Source organism: Protopterus annectens, chromosome 14.part0 (genome assembly GCF_019279795.1).
Source record: "Protopterus annectens isolate FY-2018-M chromosome 14.part0, PAN1.0, whole genome shotgun sequence".
NCBI lineage: Eukaryota > Metazoa > Chordata > Ceratodontiformes > Protopteridae > Protopterus > Protopterus annectens.
Genome location: NC_056748.1, coordinates 823,962,933 through 823,988,418, shown reverse-complemented (window position 1 = coordinate 823,988,418; position 25,486 = coordinate 823,962,933). Strand labels below are relative to the sequence as shown.

General features: G+C 38.3%; 1 protein-coding gene across 1 annotated transcript in view; it reads right to left on the bottom strand.

Annotated features, from left to right (window-relative positions):
- PIK3AP1 (phosphoinositide-3-kinase adaptor protein 1) overlaps positions 1-25,486 on the bottom strand; it is a 1,872,143-nt gene that overhangs the window by 1,198,200 nt on the left and 648,457 nt on the right. Inside the window, exon 3 of the mRNA XM_044056574.1 lies at positions 1,075-1,178. Coding sequence (XP_043912509.1) covers positions 1,075-1,178 — 104 coding nt within the window. The remainder of the gene's footprint in view (positions 1-1,074; positions 1,179-25,486) is intronic.

The window sequence follows — 25,486 nt, the reverse complement described above, 5'->3', positions numbered from 1 at the left end:
GTGTTTTATGTGAAATCATGAATGGGGTTCATACCTGAATGAGAAAAAGACAGCAAAATGACTATAGTGGAACGGGGTAAAGTGCTGAGAAGAAAGTCAGGACTCTGTCATGCCAATATAGTGAGGTCATTACATACGTATATATTAGGCACTTACCATTAACTGAATGTGCATTTGTTAAAAAAAAAAAAAGACACCACAGCTGATCAAAACTCAGACACACACATACACACACACGCATATGTATACATATATATAAACATATATATATATATATATACACATATATATATGTATATATATATATATATATATATATATATATATATATATATAAACATACACACATATATATATATATATATATATATATATATATATATATATATATATATATATATATATATATATATATATATAAAATTAGCAGAGTGTGGGGGTGCAGTGGGTGTTCCCTCCCTGCAAAATAATGATGTTTTATGCTTTTTTTAAACTCATGTTATGCATGCACTGAGATTGCAGCTTGGTGCATGTATAATTGAGTGTCAACATTTGCAAAGTCGACCATTTCTGGTGAACATTGTGAATGACTATGTTTGGGTCATTTGCTTGTTATCAGTAAACCCATATATATTTATATATATATTCATATTGGCTTATTATTGAACATGCAGTGCATATATAGTGACAACACCAAGAGATTTTTCTCTGAAGCAGACAGTGAGTATTAATACATGAGAGGCACACACCTACTGGAAGACTCAGTGGCTTCATATTATCAAAAAGGCCAACTAAAAATTCATTACCAGTATCATCTGTGGAAACACATTCATTTATTTATCCTGCACACCTCTCCATGATCCTCACAAGGCAAAATTGTCACCACAGCAATTTATATAACCCAAGTAAACATTGATAAATATGAGGATATGGAAGACCATCTAAATACAGTATAAGGCTAAAAAGGGTTAAAGTTCTGTACATGCATATTGATATGTAAAAATGAATTGTTCTAGTTTTTGCTCAACTTAAGTATAACAATTCCAAATTTGAATATAGTTTGTCAAGACATACCCCACAACGTATCTTCTTTGGGAAAATGACCACTGTGTGATCTCTAGTATCTGTTTGTGTCTGCATTTCATCCTCTGTGTCAGTTACAGATTCACATCCTGAATCTAAAAAAAACAGATAGGATTGCTTATTAGTAAACCAGTTAACATAGGCTGTGAATTAGGCCAAGATTAGCACAAATTACACTGTACAGATATTGTATATAATACAAAGAGAACATCAATACTTCATAGTGTGATGTATGTGGTATTTTCACATTTTTACATGATCATTTTGACTTCAGAATCATATTTAATACATTTATTTTTTTAACACCTGCATGGAACATAACACAGCAAGTGATTCTCAGATGTGGTTTGATGTTTTTATGAATGTTTTGCAGGTCAGATACTCTGTGCTGTTTTTCATCTATATGTTTTTCCTGAGTGATATCAGATAATAAAGGTTGCATTATCATAACTATACTGAAGATACTAAATTTTAACTTTTCTCCCCACAATTCATAGAAGCTAAGAAAGGAAATCTAGCTGATAATTGCAAACAGAATTTAAAAATTGGCCAAGACTTCCCCCTTCTAAGACAGAGATCATTAATAGTGCAGATGGCATATGTTAAGAATAAAGCCCTTCACATGTCTACAGTTTCCTGAAGGATCCATTTGTTGACAACATACTGGCTATGTCAGACCATGCCCTACTGGAGATGCTCCACATCCGTAAGTGTAACTCCTCGCGTATTACCCACTCGATAGGCCTAAATCTAATATGTGACATCAACAAAACCTGCTGGAGAGACAGGTTTGTATCCCAGAGGCTGCCCCGTCTCTGGAATAGACTTCCCATACATGTCAAACAGAGGAGTCTATATCAGAATAACAAAAAAATCAAAATATCAAACGCTCACATGAGTGAATAATCAGGAAATCAAAATTGCTATTGTGGGCCCCCCCCCCCGCTAAATATATATATATTCCTACTCCGAGATCACACTACAGTGAGGAAAGGGCAAATATTCCAATCTTCACTGTACTGTGATCTCAAAAAAACAACATCGACTTCCTGTTTATTTGCTCATATGAGAGATCGACATTTTTGAGTTTTCTGCATTCTAAAGTAGACCCAAACAGAGTACCCCACTGACCCTCTTCAAACTCAACCTTGATGAGTGGATGGGAAACCATAAATTTGTCCCAGAGATTCCACCTTTGCTCCTCATTGACAGGAGTGACAGTTGCTGACTGAGGTTTCTTTTTTTTTTGGGGGGGGGGTGAACTCTTGGCTAGGCTTATAAGGGCACCCGGGCCATTAGCCTAGTAATCTCCTATGATCCTATGTATCTCTCTCTGGTTACCACAAACACTGTTCAAACTTGTCTGTGTGCATACTATTTTCTTCTTTACGTCTATAAGGATTGCCAACGTTTGGATTTAATTTAAAACTTTTACTTTAAATTTTATAGCACAAACACTGATAGACAGTTGCTAAAAAAAGATAAACAATTCAAAAAATAAACAGTTAACATTTCTACCCTTGAAACTTACATTCATTGAGACAGCACTGAAACTGACATTCATAGAAAATGCATCTGGCCAGTGGTGGATTTGGGCTGTTTTCAACCCACCCCCCCTGCACACATTTATACATACATAAATGCATATGCCCCTTGATTCACCTTCCCAATTGTATAGTCCTTGTTTAATACAGCAACACTCGTCAGTGTGTTTTTTTTTAATCTGTAGTTTTGAACATTTTCCAGTAAACAGTGAAAAAATATATGAAAGAATAATGGCAAAACTACCCATTTCAGAATATTTCAACCTTATAAAAGGCCACTCTAACTGCTTGTCATTATAATCCACCAAATATCAGTCAATATGCACAATATTTGCAGAAGTAAAAGTTATCTGAATAATTCCACATTAAAGGGAACTGTAATTAATAAAGAGGCTGCTGCTGGCAAGCAACTTTTCATTTCAGTGCTTCATCTATAAATTCAGTGCCTGCTGCCCCTGAAGAATAAATTGGCTATTTTACATTAAAAAATGGTGTGCTAGTGATACACAATAGAGAACAACTAGCAAAATCAACAGGTCTATAGTTACTAGGCATCTCATCCAAAGGAAGGCACACAAAGGAGTGCAACACGTCACTCCCCCCCCCCCCCTTATGCTGCAAGGTAGTATTAGCACTTGATCTACATGGTGTAGGAAGAGCATCCACAACCTTCTGCACCAAAAAAATTATGCTACCTGCTGTACCACTGACACTGAGTAACCACCATGAAACTCTATGACTGACAATGATAGGCTACAATCCATAGTAATTTACAAAACCAAAAAATAAAATTAAAGAACTGGCAGTTGGTGTGGAGGTTTAAGGCACCTGCTTGCCAATAATTAAGGTTCAAGTTTTGACTCTGAGCAAAGTCACTTAACTAGACAGCACTCCCTAACCTGAGCATCTCACACACAGGCACACACACACACACACACACACACACACACACACACAGACACACACACACACACACAAACACAGAGAGGAAAAGCTCCATTCACACACATGTTATGCAACTTGTCATTTGCATTGCATCTTAATTCATGCACTTACTAGAATGGGGAGACAGCTCCATTCACTTGGCTGGAATGGGAAGACAGCTGCATCTGTTTCGTCTGTGGATTTGTTTTGCTTGGCTGCTGCTCTGCTATGTTTTACCTACTTAAAAATTTTTCATATTCTTTCTGAAGATGACATTAGTACAACATCATAATGTTGAGAATTCTGGGGCTTGCTGTTCTTGACAGAAGTTGGGCTGGGTTGGGAGGTTGGCATAATAGTTAAGGTGTTCACCTTGCAAACACAAGGTGCAGGCTTTCATTCTCACAATGGGGTAATTGGCTAGGCTTAAAATGGCCCACAAGGGTAGTTAGCCTAGTACTAACCTAGGAAGTTTACAACCAGGTCCTAACCCCCTACTGTGTTTATGGACATCATACACTTGGGGCTTGTTTTATATATGGAATGCATATGCTTTTTTTAATTTAGTGAACATTTTATATTTGTTTTATTTATTTTGTAGTGAAGCCAGGTCCCCACCAGCCAACAATGACCCTAGGCAGCTGCCTTGGTCACCCAGTGCTGGATCCATCTCTAAATCTGAGAAAATGATCACAGAATTAAAGAGAAGCATAATGTGAAAGAGAAATGCTAGGCTAGCCCATGGCTGGAGCACTGCTGCAGTGGGGCATGCAACTGAAGTAACATTATGTACGCCGCAGTGAAGGCAAGTTAGTGCACACAAGTCAATGCATGCTCATATACAGTACTGTACCATCTAGTACAAGAATGGCAATACAGTGGCCAACCCCCTCAACTTTTAAACAGGGAAGACAAGGAATTCATAGGCAAGCAAGAAAGGGGAAAACAGAAAGAGAAGGAAACACATGAGGATAAAGATAAGGTATGAAAGGTGGGGGAAGGTTTTTTTTTCAGGGAAAGATTCTTTTTTTCCCATACATGGAAAATAATGGTAGGTAGAGAGGTAAGTACAGGAAAGCTGTGGATAGGATAGAGAAGAACAGCAGGTAGCAAGTGCAGACAGAACAATATAAAACACAGGCTAAGACAGAGAGGGCTTTACACAAAAAAGTTGGTAGGACACTGGATAGACAGAGACCAACAGAATGTGGACAAATGGCATGATACTTAAAGGATGAAAAGCACCAAGATGAGGATAAAATAGAGACCTGACATTGTTGGATGCAAGGTCAAATAATCCATACCTGGAGTCTGATTGTTTGCAATCTTGAGCGAGGAAGAGAAGCTTTCACTGATCCTGTGTTCAAAATGACTCCTATGAATTCCAATATTTGAAATGGTTCTAACTGAGATGTGTTCTAATTTATGGTTATCACAAGATGGGAGCAAGTCTGGAGTACCTGACCTCATGCTGTTATTAGTAGATGCCACTGAGCTAGTCATCCAGGTATGGAAACACTCAGAATCCCTGCAGTCTGAAGAGAGCTGTTGTCACAGATATGCATTTGGTGATCACCATGGGGACTGTGGTGAGGCCAACGGCAGTGCTCGGAAATGATAATGACCATCTCCCAGCTGGAAGCATAGATACCTTCTGGATTATCTGTTCATTTTTATGTGATAGTATGCATCCTGAACATCTATTGAGCATATCCAGTCATCCTTGCATAAGAAGGGCAGAATAGACTTAACCATGACCGTCTAAAACTTTGTATGCCAAACTGATTTGATCAAGTTGCTGAGATTCAAAATTGTTTTTCAGTCCACTGTTTTCTTTGGCACTAAAAAAAATCTTAAGTTCTGAATTCTATCTGGTATGGCGGGACTTCTTGGATGACTCTTTTTTTCTTTCAGCCTTTGTATTTCTAGTACTGCTGCTTTCCTCTGACTGGGTGGAACATTGGGAAATTTGTAGACAGATGTAGGTGGAAGGGAAAATGGGAATTATATAACTACTGGAAATAATCCTCTGTACCCATGTATCTTCTAGTCAGGCTCTTTGTTGCAGGGATAATTGACCCCTGATTGCCTCCAGAAGGGACAAATGGACCTCTTTTCAGGAGTGCTGGTAGGTCTGTCAGAGTAGGAATCTCTAGATCCTTAGTTCTGCAGGCCTTGTCTGCCATGTGGGTGGTGTCTTCCATTTGAGTTCCTCCTCCATCTCTGCAGGAACTATCTCCATGTGGATCTTGGAAAGGAACCTGAGACTTTCTGAACCATGTCTTTTGATCACCTCATTGATTCCTACAGAAAGTTCTTTAAGGGGTTGAAAAATGTACTCCCACTGCAGAGAGGGTGCTTCCGTTTTGCTAACAACTGAAAAATGTGTTCTTTACCTTAGGGGCAAACAATGAACTGCCATCAAATAGTGCACTGGCAAACAAGGACTTGAAGAGCTCCACAAAAACACACAAGCACATCTAGGAATGTCTCCTGATGGCAATGCCAGAACACGCCTCCCTTGAAGTCCCTTTAGCTGCATGAGAGATAAACCTCATGGATGAATTAGAAATGGATTGTAGGGTTGCCAACTGTGAGGCCACAGAAGTCCAAGACTCAGCATTAGTGGTCCCAGAAAGGGATTTTGACAGTTCCTTTATCAAGTCCCTTTGTAGTCTTGTAAAGTGAGCCACGTAGTTCAGTAACCTAAGGGCAAAGATCACTGAAGCACACACACTTCCCAAATAGGTTCAAAGGTTGGTACTAGGCTATCGTCCCTAGGGCCTATACAAGCCTAGCCATAACAATTCCCTGGCTATTTCTTGCCACAGTATTTACTTCCCTGGACCCCTGTCTAGCAGGGCGACTGAAGTGATCCCCGGGGTGAATTTCCTTTCTCCCATCCAATCATCAAGGTTCCTTTTGAAGAGGACCAAAGAGGCACTCTGCTTGACATGTATGGGCAGTCTATTCCAGAGTCTGGGGAGTGTCTGGGTCACTATCCCTCCAGCATGATTTGTTCATTGTGATGACAAGGTTTAGATCCCTGGAGCATGTATCTCTGAGGGATTGGTATTTCTTTAAGTGTAGCATGTCCAGCAGCCCTGGGTTTGACATGGTCTTGTATGTTAAGCAGAGATCGCCTCTGAGTAGATGATATGAGACAGAGTATAGGTGGAGTTTTTTTAGACGGTCAGCATAGGGCATCTGCTTTAGGCCTGTGATTCTTTTAGTGAAGTATTTCTGTGGTCTTTCCAGTTGTTGCAGATGTCTTGAGAGGTACATACCAAATGGGGCGTTGTATTCTATAATGGGTCTAATGAGGGATGAGTACAGTGGGACAATGACCTCCTTTTTTCTGGATGAAAAGTGCTTAGTGATGAGGTGCACCACATAGAAGGATTTCCTGATTGTTGTGGTGATGTGGTTATCGAAGGTGAGACCACTGTCCACCTGTGTCCCTAAGTCTCTTATCATACATTCAGTGTTTAGTGTACTGCCACCTTTGTGGTATTTCACGAGTACATGTTTTTTCCCAAAGGAGGATAACTATACATTTCTTGGCATTGAGCTTGAGCCCATGGCTCTGGCACCAAGCATCTGTTTCTGTAAGGCCCTTTTGTAGACTATCCACATCATTTGGGGATTCAATAATGGCTCCCAGTTTGCAGTCATCTGCAAAGTTTGTTAGCCAGAGTCCCTTAGTGTTGGCCTGTACTTCAGAGAAGTAGATGCCAAACAAGAGTGGTCCCAGGACTGAACCCTGAGGTACTCCACTTGTCACTTGTCTGGAGCTGGATTTGGAATTGACTACGTTTACAGTGTGGGTTCTTTCTGTAAGCCAGTTGGCAACCCATCAAGTGACGTAGGGATTAAAGCCCAGCTTAGTAAGGTTATCTATGATTCCAGAGTAGGGGATAGTGTTGAAGGCCTTGGCAAGGTCCAAATAGGCTGTGTGGACTACCTTCCCTTGCCCATGGTTCTGGAGACTGATTTGAAGAAGTCAATCAGGTTCAGGAGACAAGATCGGCCCTTCACAAACCCAAACTGCATGAGGTCCAGTGTTTTAAGGTTGCCAATGTCTTTGTTTATAAGTTCCATGACAACACGTTCCATGGCCTTGCAGATCAGGCTCGACAGATTGATGGGGCTGTAGTTCCCGGGATCCAAGGTGGATTCCCCCCTTGTGGAGTGGGATAACTGTAGCTGTGCGCCACTCAGTGGGCATGAAGCCGGAGGTGAGGCTATGATTAAATATGACACTTAGGTGAGCTGCCAGTTCATTTTGTAGTTCATGTAGTACACACCCTGGGATGTTGTCTGGTCCCATGGATGCTGTATTCTTAGCTTTGGAGAGTGCTTGTGTGGCCGTTATTACTGGAATTTGGCAATCTTTTGTTATTGAGATGGGCCCTTTAGGGGGTGAGAGGGGGGTGAAGTTTGCACTGAATTGATCTGCCAGGATATTGGCAATATCCTTGGGATCAGTATATTTAATGCCATTCTGTTGTAGCTCAGAGCAGATCTGAGCATTGCTGTTTGGATTCTTGACATAGCTATAGAATGTCTTGTGGTTGTCTTTGGAATATTTGGCAATTTTATTTTCGTAACTAGCTTTGGAGGATTTTATGAGGGATCTCAGCTTCTTAATGAGGCTGGTAAGGGAGATTTTTGCATCCTGGGATTTTCCTCTTTTCTGCAACAGTTTCTTCCTTTTGTTGTAAAGTTTGTTTATGGCAAGGGACCACCAGATTGACTTCCTTTTTTTGGAGGAGAGCGTCTTGGTTCTATTGGGGATAGCACGATTCATGCACAAGTGGATGTGCTCGTACAGTGCCTTAGTGTAGGATTCAGCAGTCAAACTTTCAGTTCCTGTCTGCATGGGTGTCATGAAGTTTGTCACTTCTGACTTGAGTAGCATGAAATTGGCTTTGGAGAAGTTTTTTACGGAGATTTCCTTACTGGAGGGTGGGGGTGGGATGTGGATGTCAAGGGTAATTAGCTTATGGTCAGACCTGACCAACGAAGGGGTGATCATAGGTGTGGAACATCGATTACCCATGTTGGTAATGACCAGGTCTAGGATACTGGAGCCCCTGGTGGGAATAAGAATTGGTTGATCCAGGCCGTTGGAATTTATGAATTCCAAGAACCGTTGAGCAAAGGTGTTGGTACATGAGTAGTTTTCCCAGTTAATGGCAGGGTAGTTGAAATCACTCAGTATTACTGTGTTTGGTTGTATCTTAATATTTTCCAGTATGTTTAGAAAGGTGTAGTAAGAATCTTGGGGCATGGTGGGGGATCTGTAGCAAGCTACAATTTGGATTGCAGTCTTACCTAGTGTTAATTGCACCTGGAGAATTTCAGACGCATTGTGTTGGGCAACTAGCCTGGTGTTGTGAATATCATTGGTGAATATGGACACTCATCCACCTTTAGTGTTTTGGTCCTGGTTTGGTGGCCGAAAAGTGCGGTCAGAGTTGTAGCCTGGTATTGCAGGAGTGCTCTCTGGAGCCTTGAACCAGGTCTCAGTTACTGCACAGATATCGATGTTCTCCATTTTTAGGAATGCTTAGAGAGAGTGCATTTTGAGGTTTAGACTTCTAGTATTGAGTAGCATTACCTTCAGATTTTGTATGCTTGTACCTGTTATGGTGGTGGTCTTGCCCTTTGAACTTTGCCTAAAAAGGCACTATGGGTGTGGCAAGAGCCTTAGCCAGTAACCTGAATCCCAGGGCGACAGGTGCAGACCATCTCTGGCAAAGCATCATGGTCTGTCGATAATGTCATCCCAGGCAGATGGATACTGGATCCCCTTTGAATGACACCAGAAGCTTAGCCAATTGAAGTCAGTCATTTTGTCCTTATACTGTGGTATCATTCTGGGCGAAGGCAGTATGCTACTCAGGGCTAGGGTCATACCTGTCTGGGCCACATGATCCGAGAGCTCTTCCATGTCTCTTTTTATGTAGTCCAGGGAGGTGCGTCTCCTGTCATTCTCCAACATGGACAATGACAGAGTCATATTTGTACTTGTTGTGGAGTGTCTTGAGTGCATGTGTTATGTGGTGGATCCTGGCACCCGACAGGTAGCTGACTGTAATTTTCTCCTTGTTCAGCCTGCTGAGTGGGACATCAGCAGTGTGCCTGACTATAGAGTCACCTGTGACTGAAGTGTTGGGTACGTTGTCTTGCCTTAGGGGCTGTTGTTGGGTGGCACACTGGTGTTGTGAGCTATGTGACACTTTGGTTGTGATTGGTGTTTGTTTGTGTTTCAGCTTTGGAGGTCCTTGTTGCTTGGGCAGGTTACTGTTAAGGGCCTCCACATATGTGGGTTTAGTTTTGCTATGTGTGGGTGTTGGTGGTGTGAGTTTAGAAGGGCTATGTGTTGCTTGAGGTGTAGTGCGGGTGTTAACCTTCTCCTCTTGACTGTCTAGCACAATCTTGGGTGGAGAGAGCTTTGCTTCCAGTTTGGCTATGTGAGTGCATCTCTAGCAGGTTGTAATGTTGGGTGGTAGGAGGATAGGGTTGTCTGTGTACATGAGGCAATTGCTGCATTGCCCCAGTATGCCCAGATTCACCAGGTGGACAGGAGAAATCACCGGAAGCTGACCCTTGGACATGCCTGGTTTGGTGCTTTTTTTTTTTGTAAAGTACACAAGCTGTTTTCCCTTACCTTAGCAAGGTACTTTGCAATTATAGGCTGTTTTGTGCCTACAATTAATTTCTTCTTATTAACAAGGAGAGCTGAGTGCTTGTATCAGTTTAAGACTTCCTAGTGCTTTCCAGCAGGTTTTAAAGCAAGTGCTAGTCACAGGGATGCTTAAAGGTAAGATGAAAAAAAAGGTTTATCCTAAACATTGCAGTGTGCACTAGAGGAGTTAGATGTGAAGGTAGGTAAGTAACTTAAGTTTTACTTGTCTAAAAAGTTAAGTTTTAGTGGAGAGTCACTATTTTTAAAACAGCAAGATAGATTGAAAGGGGTGGTCACTTTTGTATTCTGGTACTATGGAATACAGTAGGATGGCCAATAAATCTAAATAGTTCAAGGTGAGTGATTTCACAAAATGATAACTTTGTGCTTATTCACACAAGCCAGTAAAAACAGAGAGGAAATAAGATATATTGGTCAAATTAACATAAGGGGAAGGCAACTAGAATGACAGTGGTGTTTAAGAACACTACAGTAACCAGGTGGGAGGGTAGGGAAAACATTTCTGCCTGACTCACAAGAGATAGAGCTGTGGTCTCTTTTCAAGTTTTAATATGCAGTTAAAAGCAGAATACAAGTAAAGCACAAGGTAAAGAAAACAAATCACAGTATTCAAAATAGAAAAAGGCAATAAAGTAACATAGCAAATAAAAAGCAAACTAACCTTTCCCTCATAGCAAAGTGTAGCAGAGTCTGGGTGAGCCTTTCTGGTAAAGCTTTAAAATGTTTTATTTTACCCCTTAAATAGAAGGTTTAGTTCCTAGCTCCACCCCCTCAGTTTACTGATGATTAACCTTAAATGACCTGTTCTATTGACCTGTACTAATTTCTGCCTGACTCACAAGAGACAGAGCTGTGGTCTCTTTTCAAGTTTTAATATGCAGTTAAAAGCAGAATACAAGTAAAACACAAGGTAAATAAAACAAATCACTGTATTCAAAAACAGAAAAACGCAATAAAGTAATACAACAAATAAAAAGCAAACTAACCTTTACATCACAGCAGAGTCTGGGTGAGCCTTTCTCGTACAACCTGTCCTAAGCCCTAGACTCCCTGTTAGGGGGATAGACAGAGGAACTCTGCTACGTAAGTTCCTTCTTGGTAGCTGCCTCCATGACCATAGCATCTATGAGCACTCCCTTGCTCTAAAACTCCCTTCCTATAGATGGTGCCAGAATCCGATCCTGTCTTTTTTCAGTTGGCTCAGTTGTGTCAGGCTCCTTCCATGATCACCTAGAGATCAAGTCAATGAGCTCGTCAATGAGCAGAGTTACCCAGAAGGTAGACTGACCAGACCAAAAGGCCTCCAGATATACTGATTCCTGTGGGAAAGGGTTGTCAGTAGACCAAACACTCCTCTGATTAAGTGTCTCAAGGATGTCTCCAAATGAGACGTCTTTGCATGGTGCTCTTGGAGGCCCTTTCCCTTCATCAAAATCAGTATCTTTCATGATGGACTCCCAAGGGGAGTCCAAGTGCCCCTTCTTCCACTTCCTCTTCCTAGAGACTTCTTTGGTGGGGTGCTCCAGAGATGTGTCAGAATAGATTGTAATAACCTGCTAGGTAACCTGGAGACTGTAGGCTGGCTGTTCTGTGTCGAAGAATGATGGGACTCAAGGCACAGAGAGACACACGGGATTTGAGGGGGTAGGAACCATCCATCCTGTTTAAGCAGAGAACACTTCCTCCACCTCAAAGGCAGAATGCTTTGGGCAGAAGCAAGGCAACACAGCCTAGAAGCCACTCATCTGTTCCATCAGCTCCCCCAGCCCCAGAAGCAGCCCACCTTAGGTGGAGGTGGGAGCTGAGCTATCCAATGCTGAGACACTAAGGGGAAGCGATGGCTCTGAAAACCTCTGAGTTGACTCTAATGTCTCAGATCTGACAGGGACACTTCAGCTCTGAAACTGTCAGAGCCGATGTACTCAGAAACAGCCTCGGAGCCAAAGATACTAACATCTTCAGTAATGATCCAGATGGTCCTGGGAGACTTGGATCCAAGGGCTTTGAAACAATAGTTCAAATCAGAGAGCCAAGATTGCTGGAGTAGTACAAACAAGGACTTCCTGACCCAAAGGGGTAGGAACTGTGAGAACTCCCATCTGTATCTGCATCGAGAGAAATTTCCTCATCATTCTGTCCACATCGGCCTTGGTCAGTCTTCTGGAAGAATGAGAAGAAGCTATCGATGGGGACCCGGATCGCTTACAGGATTCAAGGTGTATGGAACGGATGGGGAATACCGGGTACTGGGCAAAGACCTCAGATCTGAACAACTAGGATCTGTGGAAGCCTTTGTCAACTCCGGTGATGGTTGAGGTGGAGCAATCTTCGAATTCGACTTTATGTTTTTTCCATTGTAGGATGCAACACGAGAGTCAAGGATCCTGAAGGCCTTGAAGACTTAGCTGAAGGCTTCTGTAACTTAGGTTTGGGGGTTGAGCCCCAGAAATAACCTCTGAAAAGGATGAAGGGCGCAATCCTTTCAAGATTAATTTACTTTTCCTTTCCACAATTGCTTGCAGGATGAAGGCCTTACATATTGAACAATCAACTTAAAGATGGTCTGGACACAAATAGTCATTGGAAAGAGGTAACTTTTGGGCACATTTCTAGAACTTTTTAAAGCCGAAGTATATTTTCAGATATTTTGAAAATACCAAAAGCAAAAATAAAAGAGAATGAAGAGAGGTGTGATACAGCTCACTGAATATGTGTCCCAGGCAGGTATGTTCCTAGTCTTAAGCAGCATTCTACCATCATCCAGAATGATGCCTCAATACAAACAAAAAATGATTGACTTTAACAATTGGCTTAGTTTCTGGTGTCATTCCAAGGGGATCCAGTACATGACTGACAAACCATAATGCTTTACCAGAGATGGCTCCATCTGTCTCCCTTGGGCTTCAGGCTCCTGGCAAAGGCTCTTGCCACCCCCATAGTGCCTTTTTTAGGCAAAGCCATGAGGTCAAAACTACCAAGAAGAAAATTTCATCACAATGCAAATTAAAGGTCATGCTGCTAAATGCTAGGTGTCTAAACATGAAACTGTAATCTTTGCAAGCATTCTTAACCCTGGAAGATGCTGACATTTGTGCAGTCAGAGAAACCTGATTCAAAGCTGTGGAGAGCACCCTGGCCATATCAGGTTGCTCATCCTATCAACATTCAGACCCCAAACCGTGGCTAGCAAAGCAAAAGGAGGTGCAGTTGCAATATATATATATAAAAGGCACACACCTCCAGGCTGGTTAAATGGTATGATGCACAGGAGACACTCCAAGTACAGTAAACCATTGACAGGACCTCTATTCAAATCATAGCTAGCTACAAGCCTCCAACTTTGTCTCAAGATGCCCACTCCACCTATCTGGATCTCTTTGAATCTATCAAGATTCTTCCCTTTACCCTGCTCCTGGGCGACTTTAACTATCCAGCCATAGATTGGAATAACTACTCATGCCAAAACACAAATGCCCAGAGATTCCTTGATTTCATCAATGCAAATGCCTTGGACTAGCTGGTTGACACCCCTACAAGAGGTGAAAGTATCTTGGACTTGGTATTAACCAACATGAGTAACCACTACAGTATCCCTACAGTGTCATCCTCCCTGGTAAGATCTGACCATAAAGTGGTCACTTTTGAGGTCACCATCTCCCCAACCACCCCCTAGATAGGGTCAAAAAAAAAAAAAAAAAAAAAAAAAGAGTATTTAGTTATGAAAATAAATTGGTAGCAGAGGAAGAGCTAGATTGGAAAGAATACTGTTTGATTATGAAATGTAATGCTAGTTGCCTGCTTGGTCTCAATGAAAAAGAAAATTTTAAAATATATTTGAAAAGGAAAAAGCTAAAACATTGAGCCAGATTTTTATACAAAAGAATTTCTTTACAAATGATTTTTAAGCTGTCATTGCACTTATATTTATTTGTCTAACTGTTTATAGTAATTAAGTCTTTTAAAATTTTTATATGAATTGAGTTTTTAAGAAAAAGGTTATGTCAATAGATTTTAATGAGATTAATTATTTAATTGTATGATTGCTTAACAGAATGATTGCAATCTTGTTTTTGTATAAGTATGAATTGTGGTTAACTATTACTCAGTATGAAAAAATCAATTGTGTGACGAAAGCGCTTACTGGATATTTGGGATTTGTGCTGTGCTGTCATTAAAGCTCTTTGTGACTATATTTCACATTTTTTTGGTTGGACTTTTGTTGTTGGTGAATTCCATTTTATATATCAAACAAAAAAATTCTCGAAAGCTGATTACAACCTCCTGAGGGAAGTTATAAACAGCTTCACAGCTCTCACCTCCTCCATAGGAAGTGGCACATATGCCCAAACCCACACCAAAGTACTATACAAGCACTTATATAGCTGCATGGAATCAGGAAAACCCGAAAGGAAAAAATCCTCCTCCTCAAGGAAGAGTAAACCTGTCTGGTGGACATCTGCAATAAATAAACTCTATAATAAAAGGAAAAAATGTGCTGTCCAGGACCAAGAAGAAGCAGGTGCCTAATTGGAAGTAACCTCTCCTTTGTCTGAATAAGCAAATAAGAGCACTTGTGAAATCCTCCAAAGCAAACTTTGAGTCCAAACTGGCCACATCTACTAAAGACAATGACAAGGCTTTCTTTGCATATGTCTTTAAACTAAAGGGAAGCACCCAGATCTGCTTAGAACTGGTGGTCAATGACACCACATACACAAACGTCGTAGATATAGCCAACCTGCTGGCATACAGGTTCAGTGAAAACTTCACCTCCGGTTCAGTGAAAACTTCACCCCTCTTTCTACCCCATCAGTAAATCAGGACATCCCTAGCACCTGCCCCTCTCCTCTTATCTCTAGAGAGCAAGTCATAACTGCCCTCTCATAGGCAGAAAATACAGCCGCCATCGGACCAGATAACATTCCAGGCTGCATCCTACATGAACTCAGACAGGAACTTGCACACCATTAGGGACTCTATTCATCCAATGCCTGAGTACTGGCTTCTTCCCAGCTATGTGGAGGAGAGCCACTGTCATCCCTTTGCACAAAGGTGGAGTATCCACCGATCCAGGAAATTATAGACTCATCAGCCTAACTAGCCTGATCTGCAAGGCCATGGAGCGAATTATCATGGACCTCATTAACAAGGACATTGGCAAACTCCAAACACTTGATCCCACACAGTTTGATTTCATCAAGGGGAGGACATGTCTGCTAAATTTGGTCAACTTCTTTGAGACAGTCACCAAGCTATGGACGAGGGGAAGACTGTGCAAACCGCCTACCTCGACCTGGCCAAAACCTTCAATATTATTCCCCACTCTGGTATAATTGATAAACTCTCTCAGCTAGATGTCAATCCATATGTCACCAGATGGGAAGCAAACTGGCTCACTGATAGAACCCACCTAGTCGAAATAGGGGAAGCCACCTCAAGCAGTCGACCTGTAACAAGTGGTGTACCCCAGGGATCAGTCTTGGGGCCCTTGTTGTTTGGGATATACTTTTCTGAGGTGCAGGCCAAAACCAGTGGGCTACGGCTGACCACGTTTGCCCATGACTGTAAATTGGGCACTGTCATTAGTTCCCCTAGTGATGCGGACATCCTCCAAGAGGGTCTCACCCAAACATATGACTGGTGCCAGAAACATGGCCTCAAATCAAATGCCAAAAAATGCATCATCGTTCCCTTTGGGGAGAGTGACATCTCCAGAAATTATCACATTAATAACAAGGTCCTAAGCACGCAATCAGTCGTGAGGGACTTGGGCATCCAGGTTGATAGCAAATTGACTTTTGACCACCATATTGCCTCCACTGTATGGAACGCTTTCTACAAGGCACAAGGCCCACCTCATTAGTAAGGGTATCTCACGCAGGGACAAGGTGGTCATAACATCCCTGTATTCTTCCTTTATAAGACCCATTATTGAGTACAATGCCCCTTTCAGCATGTACCTCACAAAGCACATGCAGCAGCTGGAGAGACCACAGAAATTCCTCACCAGAAGAATTCAGGTCCTCAAACATATACTCTACTTAGGTTAAAGGTCCTGTCCCTCTATTCAGTCTCCTACAGACTCCTCAGAGGTGACCTCTGTCTAGCATACAAAGCAATCTCAGAGCCGTCTTGCTGGGACTGCTGCATATCTGCAAGTCTAGCTCCACTCGAGTAACCCACACGCTGGACCTCAACCTGGTCTGTGACATCAACAGGACTTGTTGGCAGAACAGATTTGTGTCCCAGAGATTCCCCCTTCTGTGAAATAGACTCACACTCCATGTCAAGCAGAGTGCCTCATTAACACTTTTTAAGAGCAACCTGGATAACTGGATGGGAACAGAAAATACACCCCTGGGATTCCACCCTTTTCCCTGCTAGACAGGGGCATCGGGTGCTGATTTGTCAAAACATGGACTAAATTCTTGGCTAGGCTTGTAAGGGCCTCAGGGCCAATAGCCTAATAACTTTCAATGATCCTAACTACACTAAAAGTTGTAAGGGGAACAAAGTGATTACCGACTATGGTAATAAGATTACAGTAGAGAGTGTAAAAAGGGAGGATTTAGAGATGGGAAAAAAGCTAATATGTTATAGGAAATAAATTTGAAGAAATAAACTTCTCTCTATACTGAAACGCTTGAGAGTTCAAAGCGACCAAGTCCAAAAGCGAAAGCGGCAAACGAGATCTGAGGTGTGTTGGGGTTGGTGCATTATGGGCAAGGCAGAAGCTCGAGAGCTTTTTAGTGGCCACAAGCTAAAATAACAGTCAAGTTGGATCTGAACCCAGCTGTCCCACCTTTTGAGGAAAGAATTAAAACTGACAACATCAGATCAAATAAAATATGTTAATTTGCACACTCAGGCAGCCCTTACACTCATCACTGCAAACTACTTAAGTTTCACAGGCTACCGGTATGAAGCAGTGCTTTACTAATACTCAGTATCCTCATGTTCAGAATTGTAATACTCATCCACTGCCATCCTGTTAAACCCAAGCTTTGAAGATTTTGTAATTGGAAAACTACTAGAGTTGATCTTATAAAATAACGTTTCCTTTTTCGACAGGAACTTATAACAAAAGCATTAGATGGACGTATAACAAATGATACTTTCAAGTATATGAGTGTTGAACCATAGTAGGTGTGCCAAAAGTACATAAAAATATCATAGATCCTCTTTTTCTTCCCATTATATCAGGGAGTCATTCAAAAACATTTCCAATAGGAACAGTCATAGACAGATGGCTTAAGCATGTTTATAATAATATACCACATTTAATTAAGGACTCATGGGCCTTTTTGGGTAATTTAACATCTGATTTATGGAAAAGGGGAATAGTCTATATCACGATTGACGTGATAGACTTATTTTCCAGTATACCTAAACAACAAGGATTGGAAAGCTTTTGTAATAAATAGTATTAGACAATATTCTAACCTGAAATGGGACCAGATAAATTTAATAATGGAACTAATGTCTATTGTTCTTGAGTATAATTTCATATATTTTGAAGGAGACTATTATAAGCAAACTAGGGGAGTAGCAATGGGGGCTGCTTGTGCCCCCATATTTGCGAACCTAGTTATGCTAGATTGGGAAAAGGAAAAAGTATTTAAAAGTGACTATTACAGATATATTAGATATTACTCAAGATTTTTGGATGATATTTTTATTTTATGGGATAGTCCAGAAAATATTAGTAGTTCTTTTATAGATTATTTAAATAGTACGAGCGATTATCTAAAATTTACATATAACAGCAGTACTGAGGGTATAGCATATTTAGACACATACATATCTAGTAGATAAACCAAGTATGAAGACCACCACGATAATGCAGCAAACACTTCTCTTTATTTAGAACAAGAACATAAAAAACGATGAGCGCTTTCACGTACAAACTGTACGCTTCTTCAGATCTAATGCATTGCAAAAGCCTTCATCCTTAAGTATCAAACCAAATGCTGATTAGCATCATCAATTATTCATTTAATCAATTAAGTTTCAAAAGACCAATTTGTGAAACTTCAAGTTAATACCAACTATATGAACGTTGTTTCAAAAACATCTTGACAATCTCATGAGGTGTGTGGAATCACCACTTCCCTGCTTATAGTTCATATGAAACATTTCATTATATTTTACATATATTACAATTAAAACCAATATTTTCATGTATTTCCAAGGTCTTAATCTAAAATGAAACTAAAATGCATGTCTATAAGGACGTCTTTGTGAGCATAAAACTCGTTGTAAAATAACATGTTCAATTTTTTACGTAAAAATGTGACAGAATGTAGAACCCTTACTGTATATTTCACATCTATATTCAAACTTATAAAGCGCGCTGTGAATAAAACAGTACTAGAAATATACGGTCACTTATTAACACAATGACCAAAGAATATGAGCGTTCATGAAAAATGCATATATCTTATAATAGAAACCAACAATCTATTTATATGTGGAATATATACTATGTATAAACAAATAGATAAAATCAATAAAATCAACCCATCTAAAGGACGCATCCATGTTAAAGTAATGTGTGTTAGAGACAATTTAAAATACATTTAAATATCAATACTAGTTGTGAGACTTGTTAGGTAGAATAGACAAATATAAAGATATGTATTGTATAACAATTAATTGTTAAAAAATATATATATCAATATAAATATAAAAATATAAATATAATTAATAAATATATATAGAAAATGTTAAAAATGTTAAAATGTGTATAAAAACTAGAGAGTAAACCTATGTATGTTTGATTTACGAAAGAAAAAATAATAATACATATCGCTTGTATCTTTCATGTGGGCTATTAAAGAAATCTAAAAGAGTCCAATAGCTTGAAACTAAATATGAACATGCATATTTATATATTTAGAAGTATATAATAATTATATAATATCTATAGTCCCTCAAATCAAATTTATTTCAAACTTCTCCTTTTAAGTATTGATCTAATACTAATGTACTGATTCAGGCCTGGGGCATAGTGTGCTTTAAAGCGAATAATCCATTCCAATTCTATGTTTTCTAATTCATTAAACGTGTCTCCCTTCCTTTCATTTAAACGGACCAGCTGTAATGTCCTAAATTTAAATCCATGCCCAGGATTATTCAGAATATGTTTGGCTAAAGCATTCTTTTGATCATTCTTCTTAATGTCATATGTGTGATTATATATCCGTTCTTTCAAGGTTCTGGTTGTCATTCCTATGTAGAATGCATCACAGTTCTGGCAATTCGCTAAATATATTAAATTAGAACTGGTACAACTAGATCTGAAATTCGGTTTAAATACTATATTCATCCTAGGGTGTGTAAAATTAATGTCCTTTGTAATGTAGTTACACATATTACATGAATTGCATGGATATGTCCCAGGCTTATTATGCATAGTCAAACTATTCATTGCACCTATTTGTGGCATATTTCTGTCATTATTACCATTATTCTTTTCAACACATAATAACCTCTTTAGGTTCTTACTATTGCTATATATAAACGTGGGTTTTTCCCCCACTAACTTCTTAGTTTCTTCATCAGTTAGGAGAATGTGCCAGTTTTTATGTATTATATCAGTGATGAATTTATTATCACTAGTATACCTAGTTTGAAAGGATATTTGTTGTTTACTGAAACGATGTCTCTCTTGTGTATATTGTATATATTTTCTGTTTGCAGCTGAACTGCCAGATGATTGAAGGGACTGTTTAACTGATTGAATCAAACTTGAGCTATATCCTCTCTCTAAAAACATTTGTTCTAGTTTCGACATTTGTATAAGTCTTTCTTCACTGTCCTTACATAACTTATCAATTCTAATATATTGACTCTTTATGATGTTACGAAATATATGTCTGGGGTGCATGCTATTATATTCCAACATTGTATTTTTCCAACATGATTTCCTAAAGATGGTATGATGTAATAAACCATTCTCATCCTTCAATATGGTGATATCCAAAAAATCTATTTTGGTTGTGGAATATTCAAAGGTGAACCTAAAAAATGAAGTAGTGGATTCTAAATATTCCACGAATACTAAAAATTCATCTAATGTTCCATTCCAAAAAATTATGATATCATCAACAAAACGTTTATATAACAGCATTTTTTCAAAATTGACATTGTTGAACAAATGCCTACATTCCCAGTAATAAACCACTAAATTCGCGTACGTATTCGCACTAGGAGTGCCCATGGCAACTCCCCATTGTTGTAAGAACAAAGTGTTGTCATACATAAAAACATTGTTGCTTAATATAAGCTCTAAAATAGCATTCAGTAAAATCTGTTCATTGTTATTGAATCTATTGCTATCTTTAATAATATGTCTAATAGCCTCTGTACCGTAACTGTTTGGTATAGATGTAAATAAATTCTTCATATCCATGCTTATTAAAAGACAGTCAGCTGGAATCCCTTCTTCAAAATTCTCCAGTACATCTAATAGTTGATATGTATCTCTTAATATGGATGTAATTTCATCAACTATAGGTCTTAATTTTTTCTCTATGTATACTGACATTGTTTCTGTAACCCATCCATCTCCAAAAATTATAGGTCGTAGAGGTGGTGGTACTATGCCTTTATGTATTTTTGGTAGCCCCTTTATATATGGGACTTTGGGTTGTTCTACTAAAAAGTATGTATAAAGATCATGGTCAATTTGTCTGCACATTAGAAAGTCATATAGTTCATGATGTACTGTGTAAATTATTTTAGTTAAATCAGTGTGATTTATTTCATTATAGGTATCTGTGTCTTTAAGCATGGTATGCATAGTAGTACTGTAAGTAGAGCTATCTAAAATTACTATCCCACCCCCTTTATCCGCTGGTTTAATTGTTATACTTTTATCACGTTGTAAAGAGTACAAAGATTCCCATTCTGAATGAGACATGTTAGTATACAGTCCTTTCCTCTTGTTATTAAAGTAACCATAAAAATCTTTTTCACATGCTTTCATAAAACATTCAGTTACTGGTGTAGGAGTCGGAGTAAATGTACTCTTTCTTTTAAAACTATAAACATTTCTAGCGTCATAATATTTAGAATTGCTTCCATTTCTTTCAAAAAAACATTTCAGATTAACATTGCGAACAAATAGCCTCAGGTCAGTTAGCACTTCACTTATGTTACTAACCTGGGCTGGCACAAAGGAGAGACCTTTGTTAAGCAATAGAAGGTCAGTCTCTGTCAAAGTTCTTCCTGACAAGTTAAACACTAAATTCGTCATTCTCTTCTTCGGTTCCTGTTGCCATAGCTCGTCTGTTCGCCTGAAAACTTTCTCTTTGTCCGCCCTCTGCTCCTGGATCTGCTCTGAAATGTTTTGCGAAATTTCACTGGTAGGGGTAAAAAAACCTCTAAATTGCCTTGTTTGATCTTAGGTATCGCGCCCTGTATGTTGGAACCTTGTTGTATAAGCGCTTGTTGGTTAGGAGGGGGAGTGTCTCTAACATCATGATTCATTGTACTGACGGGTGTTAAAGATGACATTGATGCATCGACCATGGGTGCTGAGTTCTTTAAAGTGGAACTGTCATTAGATAACTGAGTGATATTTCCTTCATTCATTGAACATTCTTCTGATCGATGTGTATTCGTGTTAGAATCAGATTCAGTTATTATTCCTCGATGTCTTGGCCACGCAAAAACCTGATTGTTGGTAAAATCTGTGTGGTCCCTTTGAAGTTTGCGTGTTTTAATTTGTTGTAACTTATCTCCATATGCAGATAGTTGGCAATACATATTATCTAGTTTCTGCTGAAAGTATTCTCCTTTAAAATTTGCCGTAATTTCTTTCATTAAGGTTTCAACCTGTAAGTTCAGTTCTTTCTCGATTGGGAGGAAATACTCTATAAGAAGTTTTATGTAATTAAACCCCAAATCTAAATTCAGCTGTTGCCACCTCCTGAGTAATTCCGGGTGACTTTCTCCGTATGAAGGCATACAGAGAACTCTCATCCCCCTTGGAATTACTTTAAAATGTAAGCACGCTTCTAGATGTCTTCTCTGCCACATCAGTCTATATAACTTATATAATGCATTCTCTAAGTCTCTGGATACATCGTTGAATTCTTTCTGTTTATCTAGTATCACTTTTTCTGTGTTCATATTAGTTGAGAAAAATTCCATATTAATTAATGGATTATCTTTCAGTTCAAATAGACTGTTCCATTTCCTTACCCCGGTTCGTTTGTCCGGTGCATAATCTAGTTCGATTGCAATAGCATCCATCGTGTGTAAGCAGCCGAGTGTAAGAAAAAATAGCAACTGGAGTATACACAACCTCAGCTAGCTCCCAAAGGTCTTCACTACTAAATCCAAATAAACGTAGTAGATAAACCAAGTATGAAGACCACCACGATAATGCAGCAACCACTTCTCTTTATTTAGAACAAGAACATAAAAAACGATGAGCGCTTTCACGTACAAACTGTACGCTTCTTCAGATCTAATGCATTGCAAAAGCCTTCATCCTTAAGTATCAAACCAAATGCTGATTAGCATCATCAATTATTCATTTAATCAATTAAGTTTCAAAAGACCAATTTGTGAAACTTCAAGTTAATACCAACTATATGAACGTTGTTTCAAAAACATCTTGACAATCTCATGAGGTGTGTGGAATCACCACTTCCCTGCTTATAGTTCATATGAAACATTTCATTATATTTTACATATATTACAATTAAAACCAATATTTTCATGTATTTCCAAGGTCTTAATCTAAAATGAAACTAAAATGCATGTCTATAAGGACGTCTTTGTGAGCATAAAACTCATTGTAAAATAACATGTTCAATTTTTTACGTAAAAATGTGACAGAATGTAGAACCCTTACTGTATATTTCACATCTATATTCAAACTTATAAAGCGCGCTGTGAATAAAACAGTACTAGAAATATACGGTCACTTATTAACACAATGACCAAAGAATATGAGCGTTCATGAAAAATGCATATATCTTATAATAGAAACCAACAATCTATTTATATGTGGAATATATACTATGTATAAACAAATAGATAAAATCAATAAAATCAACCCATCTAAAGGACGCATCCATGTTAAAGTAATGTGTGTTAGAGACAATTTAAAATACATTTAAATATCAATACTAGTTGTGAGACTTGTTAGGTAGAATAGACAAATATAAAGATATGTATTGTATAACAATTAATTGTTAAAAAATATATATATCAATATAAATATAAAAATATAAATATAATTAATAAATATATATAGAAAATGTTAAAAATGTTAAAATGTGTATAAAAACTAGAGAGTAAACCTATGTATGTTTGATTTACGAAAGAAAAAATAATAATACATATCGCTTGTATCTTTCATGTGGGCTATTAAAGAAATCTAAAAGAGTCCAATAGCTTGAAACTAAATATGAACATGCATATTTATATATTTAGAAGTATATAATAATTATATAATATCTATAGTCCCTCAAATCAAATTTATTTCAAACTTCTCCTTTTAAGTATTGATCTAATACTAATGTACTGATTCAGGCCTGGGGCATAGTGTGCTTTAAAGCGAATAATCCATTCCAATTCTATGTTTTCTAATTCATTAAACGTGTCTCCCTTCCTTTCATTTAAACGGACCAGCTGTAATGTCCTAAATTTAAATCCATGCCCAGGATTATTCAGAATATGTTTGGCTAAAGCATTCTTTTGATCATTCTTCTTAATGTCATATGTGTGATTATATATCCGTTCTTTCAAGGTTCTGGTTGTCATTCCTATGTAGAATGCATCACAGTTCTGGCAATTCGCTAAATATATTAAATTAGAACTGGTACAACTAGATCTGAAATTCGGTTTAAATACTATATTCATCCTAGGGTGTGTAAAATTAATGTCCTTTGTAATGTAGTTACACATATTACATGAATTGCATGGATATGTCCCAGGCTTATTATGCATAGTCAAACTATTCATTGCACCTATTTGTGGCATATTTCTGTCATTATTACCATTTGCCAAAAGTACATAAAAATATCATAGATCCTCTTTTTCTTCCCATTATATCAGGGAGTCATTCAAAAACATTTCCAATAGGAACAGTCATAGACAGATGGCTTAAGCATGTTTATAATAATATACCACATTTAATTAAGGACTCACGGGCCTTTTTGGGTAATTTAACATCTGATTTATGGAAAAGGGGAATAGTCTATATCACGATTGACGTGATAGACTTATTTTCCAGTATACCTAAACAACAAGGATTGGAAAGCTTTTGTAATAGTATTAGACAATATTCTAACCTGAAATGGGACCAGATAAATTTAATAATGGAACTAATGTCTATTGTTCTTGAGTATAATTTCATATATTTTGAAGGAGACTATTATAAGCAAACTGGGGGAGTAGCAATGGGGGCTGCTTGTGCCCCCATATTTGCGAACCTAGTTATGCTAGATTGGGAAAAGGAAAAAGTATTTAAAAGTGACTATTACAGATATATTAGATATTACTCAAGATTTTTGGATGATATTTTTATTTTATGGGATAGTCCAGAAAATATTAGTAGTTCTTTTATAGATTATTTAAATAGTACGAGCGATTATCTAAAATTTACATATAACAGCAGTACTGAGGGTATAGCATATTTAGACACATACATATCTAGTGTAAACAATGGCTTTAAATCTCATATTTGTAGAAAGAAAACTTTTTCCAACTATCTAGAGTTCTCCAGTAATCACCCCTATAAAATGAAGAAAAGTATATTTAAAGGACAGTGTATACATGCAGCTAGGATGACATCAACGTATTTGGAGATGTTAGAAGAAATAGACTTCATAAAATAACTCTTTAGATCTAGAGGTTACCCTATAAAATTATTGAACGATACGAAGATGTATGTAATTAATGAATGGGGGAAAATACATACCATTTCTAGGAAAACAACAATTGATTAAGCCTATGGTAGATGATAATGTAATGGACAGATATAGTAGAGCTTGTATATAGGAATATATGCCCCAGATAAAACAAGTGAAAGACATATTAAGCAAACAATGGAAAATTCTCACAGCAGATAGTGAAATAAAAGACATAGTAGGAGAGACCCCCTTATTTGTTTACAAAATGGGAATTAATGTGAAATTAATTTTAGAAAGGGGCATTACAACAAGGGAAATTAATGTGCAGAGAAAGGGAACAAAAAAAT